Source organism: Pocillopora damicornis, chromosome 3 (genome assembly GCF_964200805.1).
Source record: "Pocillopora damicornis chromosome 3, jaPocDami1.2, whole genome shotgun sequence".
Taxonomy (NCBI): Eukaryota; Metazoa; Cnidaria; class Anthozoa; order Scleractinia; family Pocilloporidae; genus Pocillopora; species Pocillopora damicornis.
Genome location: NC_142672.1, coordinates 18,512,480 through 18,518,700, shown reverse-complemented (window position 1 = coordinate 18,518,700; position 6,221 = coordinate 18,512,480). Strand labels below are relative to the sequence as shown.

General features: G+C 35.7%; 1 protein-coding gene across 1 annotated transcript; it reads left to right on the top strand.

Moving 5' to 3' along the window:
* Positions 1-870: 870 nt before the first annotated feature.
* LOC149048635 (uncharacterized) lies at positions 871-3,195 on the top strand. Its single transcript, XM_089201330.1, has one exon. It carries the CDS (start codon positions 922-924, stop codon positions 2,602-2,604), a length of 1,683 nt encoding a protein of 560 aa, XP_089057456.1. The 5' UTR covers positions 871-921; the 3' UTR covers positions 2,605-3,195.
* Positions 3,196-6,221: the final 3,026 nt, after the last annotated feature.

The following is a 6,221-nucleotide window of genomic DNA, read 5'->3' as shown; positions in this document are numbered from 1 at the left end:
TACAGCACTGTGAGGCAAGTTGTAGACATTTTTAAGGCAACTGAAACCTTGCTGCAGAGTACTTTGAGTAAAGGTATTGCCAGAGAAGGCTTGGCAGCTGTAGTCATGAGATTGTAAAACAACTTGACACTGGCCATCAACATCAGTTCCCAGTTTTGCTAACCTGCCAATATGCTTGTGATGTCAGAGTGCCAGATTGTTAAGAAAAAGGGGCCTTGGCAATGACTCAACACAATTACAGAAGCTTATCTTACTGACAGCAAATACTTTGCTGATGCAACCAAAAGTGTTCTCACTGGTCCCCTTAACTTCCAAGAGCCTCAAGAAGACATAACAGTGCCAAAGTATACATAGCTGCTCACAGCATATGCCCAAGACATCACCGCTAGAATGGACTATGTTAAAGTGTCCATCACCTAAATCTTGAGAACTTGAAAAGAGAACTTGTGAAAGGTAGTGCTGGCACTGATTCCTGGTCTATCAATGTTGGAATTGAAAATGAACAAGTGCTCATGTTCCACTTTCTCAACACAGACCACTAGAGAGCTTTTTAAGACTTCATTCAAATTGCAACATGCATGCAAATAACTTTTTCACTAGTCAACTAAGCAATGTAACAAGCTTGTTATTATTGTTGATGTAGAAGATAATTTCAAATTTACTTTATTGAAATAGGAGGGGTTTTAGTTTGCTGAATTATTCACATTTTATGTATACATATGATTATATATCTCTTAAATAAATTGTTTGTTTGATTTGTATTATTTCATCCATTTTATTGCTGAGCCTTAGTGAGAAACAAAACTTTTTTATTGTGGCCCTGTGAAAGACAAAACATATATATATATATATATATATAGAGTAGGAAGAGATCTCACTCTTGAACACGAACAGCTCATAAACCAGTGCTTAGATACACTTATGGACGACGGAGAATTAGAAGAAGAAGTAGCTAAACTCTTAAGACCAGCACAATCAAGGACTCCTATATTCTATATGCTCCCCAAAATACACAAAGTTAACAATCCAGGTAGACCAGTAGTATCCTCCGTGAACAGCCACACGGAGAAGCTATCAGCTTATGTGGACGAATTTTTGAGACCTATAGCAGAAAAGCTACCGTCATACATACAAGATACCACACACTTCATTAAGCAAATACGGAGTTTGGGCAAGTTACCCGAAAAGTGTTACTTAGCAACTCTGGACGTATCAAGCCTATATACGAATATAGATACAGACGAAGGACTCACTATTGTGGAGGAAGAGCTAGGCAAAACGAACCAGAACAAGCCATCACCGATGACATTATCGTGTCTCCTCGAGAAGGTTCTTAAGCTTAACAACTTTACCTTTGGCAATGAACACTACATCCAAATCAAAGGAACAGCCATGGGAACCAGAGTCGCTCCCAACTTTGCAAACGTATACATGGGTAGACTTGAAGAAAGATTCGTGTACCAAACAGAGTGGATGGACCATATCATACTCTGGGTACGCTTTATAGATGATATATTCCTTATCTGGAAAAGTGATAAAGACTCTTTGATTAATTTCATAAATTACCTTAACAGTGTAGCACCCTCAATCAAGTTTACACACGAAATCTCTGCACATTCAGTGAATTTCCTTGATACGACCGTTCTAAAGGACGATCAAGGCAACATCAGTACAGATGTTTATCAGAAACCAACTGATACTCATCCATACCTCCATTGGACATCAGCACATCCACCTCATCTGAAACGGAGCATCCCATACAGTCAAGCCTTGAGGTTGAGGCGAATATGCTCTTCAACAGACACATTGAAGAAACGAATCCTGGAATATTCGGATTTCTTTGTAGCGTGTGGTTATGCACAACGCAAAGTTCTCCACGAAATGCAGAAAGTGCTAACATTGACTCAAGAGGAATGTTTACAGACCAAAGAACGTGAACCAACAGATCGAATTCCTCTGGTTACTACATTCAACCCCCATACCACATTTATTGCAGAAATTGCTAAACGAAATTGGAACTTTCTCAAATCAAAAGAAAGATTATCATTCATCTTCAACAAGCCACCTTTAGTAGCCTACCGACGACCGAAAAGTCTACGAGACAGACTTGTTCGTTCAAGATTTGTAAATGAAACACCTCAGAATTTGATACCAAAGGGATGTAGAGCATGTGAAAGAACGAAGTGTAGTTGGTGTAAAAAGATCAACCAGACCACAACTTTCACTAGTCCCAATAACAACAAGACCTATACCATATTTCATACAGTGGACTGCCAATCGTCATGGATCATTTACATAATCGAGTGCAACATTTGCAAACTTCAATACATTGGCAAAAGCGAAACTGCATTTAACCTACGGTTAAACAATCACAGAAACCATATTAAAAAGGGAGTGAGTAGCTGCGAACTCACGGAACACTTTTTACATAACAAACGAACTCACGACTTTAACAATAATGTTACCATAACCATTATAGAGCAAATCCGAAAAGATCATTTAGAGACTGACAAAAAGAAAGAAGTCCTTAGAGAAAGAGAGATTTTTTGGCAAAGAACATTAAACTCCTTTCAGCCATATGGACTAAACAAAAGAACTGGATAAAGCTTTTACGCGAAAACCTTTATAAAGTTTTAGGTACATAAATTGTTTATAACATACGTTATAAAGGTTTTAAAACTGTTAACCAATTAGAAACACTAATTGTTTACGAGAGATTTTACTCAGCGTTTAATTAAGCAACATGCACTGTACTACGTCACACAATTAACCAATTACGACTCTGTAACAATTGCATGTTAAGGCCCCTGAGGAAGGCAAATGCCGAAACGCGTCGGGTCTTGAATAAAGCGTTGAAAACGGAAGCACATTCTCCATTGCGCAAATTATATATATATATATATATAGAATTCAACCCATAATTTTTTGTCCAAATTATTTTCATTAGAGATGAAATGTGCAATGGCAAAGGTTGATCAAAGTTTGCAGATTATGTTAGAAACACTCCACACTAGGCTCAACTAGAGGAGTGGTAAAGGTTGATCAAGTTTGCAAATCAGGTAAGATTGTTTCTCTCCCCCCAAGAGTTGGCATGTCTAGTGTAATTTTAGAAGTTTTAGTTTTGTTCCTGTAATTGACATTGATAGATACACAATTGACATTTTCCTAAACAGAGGTAAAATATACACTTATTAAGTTTTGTTCCTACCATGTTCAGATTGATCAGTGTATATTTGACATCTCTTACCAGAAGTAAAATTTATACTTGATACAGCTGCAAGTTGAAGCAAAAGCTGACCCAGGAAAAAGCAGTGGTATGTAGTGTTTATCAAAGATCAATCAAGTCTAGACAAATTCAATAAATTGTTAAATTTTCAAGATTAGCATCAAACAACTTCTTTAATAAGCCACCAAAGACAACATAACTGACATCATACTCCACACCAAAAAAAACCTTCACCTTATACAAAAGATTCATGATGTTGTTGTTGATATCATTGCTGACTACTTTTCATAGAGAATCAAAACTCATTGATTGATGGATGCATAATTGACATCTATACTTTCAAGGAGTTTATATTTTGTTCCTATCATATTAATGATGGATGTGTAATTGACATCTCTGTTTATAAGAAGTAAATTAAACTCAATTACTTAGTTTTGTTCCTCGAATGTTGAGACTGATTGATGCATAATTGACATAAATAATTTATTATATACACTTGTTGCATTTTGTTCCTCTCAAGTTTGTGATTGATGGATGTGTAATTGACACATTGGCTTACTAGAACTAAACTATATACAATTGTTGAGTTTTGTTCCTCTCATGTTGAATATGACATGATGAAAGCACTGATTTATATCTTGATGTCAGCAACATTTCGACATTTTTAACTCTAAAGATTGAGGGAAGGTTCTTGTTCTCACTTTATTTTACTATAGTCATTATTCATTCATAAATTACTTTGCAGCACTTGACTAGACATTAGCAACCATTAAATGTAGTTTAAAGTAGATTTTGCAATGAACCACTAATACTTTAATTTTGGAGCTAACTCATAATGCAAAAAAAAAAACCATTTTAACCAGTAATCTGCAGGAAACCCTAGAAAGTCCAAAGTCATACCTCTTTGCTTTCAGATTTTGCTATTCACAAATGTCGTGTTACATCATTACTTAGTGTGATGTCATCTTGCACTTGGTCTCCTTTTTAATGGAATCAAGCCCTCCTCAACACATCATGAACAGGGAGACAAAAACTCTCCTCTCTACAATTGCAGAACTACTGAAACCATGCACAGTTGTACCTGACATAAGGGTGTCTACCCAGCAAGAGAAGCAGGCACAACACTCTTAAACAACAGCAATAGCTGCTGTAACCTGTGCAACTCTTAGAGACCACCTTTTATATACCTACTGTTTATTGCATAATTTATACATGTAATGCAGATAAATTATATATCCATCCTTCATTAATTTCTTATCTGTAAATAATTCTTTTTTATCTTATCTATTTATTCATCTATTTGCTTCTTTCTTGCTGTGTCCCCAATTAGTTATGAAAACTAAATACACTGACACATCAATAAAGCTTTTACTTACTTACTTACTGATATATGCCAAAGAGCTAGCACCACTTGTGGAAGGTGATGTAGTCTGCATTAAACCATTCATAACTGGAACACAGACACAGGACTAGGCAACAAATGAAGAGCACCTTGATGAAAGGTCATAGACAATCAAAATTGCCAATGGTGACACATATATAAGAAACAGGAACAATATAAAGAAAACCACCCTGTTAATGTAATTTTGCAATTCAGCAACTGCTCCAAACACTCTACAACTATGCCCCTAGACAATCATCAATCTGGTGAAGACATTAAGGTACAAGCAGAACCTATACACACTAGCCCCAGAATGATCCATAGGAAAGGAGTCTGAGTACATGACCCCATCTTAACACGCTCATCACCCTAGAGGAAGCCACCAGTACGGCTGAAAGACTATGTGCATTAAAGATGGCAGACCATTGAAAAAAAACAAAACAAAAAAAAATAGAAAGAACACTGATTAACTATTGTTCTAAACATTGGACTATGATGGTACTAAATAAGCTTCAACTTTGATTTTATTTTGCAAATTAAAAAAAAAAATGAATACTGAATATCCACTTAATCAAAACGAGGATTTTGCGTTACAACATGATTTCACGCAATTAGCTGTTGATAGACACGAACATAAATAGACCATAGTGCTCTATGATCATTCTCCTATGTAAATTATATAGCGACCTTTGTTGGCAATTCGTGGATACAATTACAACAATATCATCACTTTGCTGAAAAACATGTTCCTGTTCTCCTTGCTATCTCTCATCACAGAAATCTGCAGAGCAAAATCGCTCTAACGAAGGGTGAATGCTCAAAACGTTGGCTTTTTAATTCTTTATGGTGTCAACTCAGTTGATAATACTAAATTACTCTGCTGAGCAAATGTCCTTTCGCGAGAAGAAAAACGATTGCTGGTTCCTTCCTCAACAAAACTGATCAATAGCATCTATATTTAAATACCATAAAATGCGAAAATGTGTTACTTTCAGCTTTCTGGAATGAACGAGAAATTAAGAAAGAACTAGAAAATCTTGACCCATCAAAAAGCTGTGGATACGATAACATCATGCCCAAAGTAGTGAAACAGTTAGCAACAGAATTGAGTGAACCATTATCACATATTATAAATCTCACATTCAGTACAGGCAAAATACCTGTAGACTTTAAAACATCAATTGTTATTCCTGTATACAAATCAGGGGACAGTTGTGAATTCAACAACTACAGACCTATTTCTTTATTACCTTGCTTCTCTAAAATACTAGAAAAAATGATGTACAAAAGATTATTGAATTACTTAAACAAAATATGCCTTCTTAGTGAACATCAGTTTGGATTCAGGAGAAATCACTCAACAAATTTTGCACTTATTGACCTGATCAATAAAATAACGACTGCTTTAGATAACAAAGAATTTGCCATTGGGGTGTTTCTGGATTTGTCTAAGGCCTTTGATACAGTTGATCATAGCCTGCTACTTCAAAAGCTGGAATTCTATGGCATTAGAGGAACTGCATTAGAATGGTTTAAGAATTATGTAACACAGAGATATCAGTGTGTCAGATACAACAATGAAATATCAGAGAAACAAGAAATAACGTGTGGAGT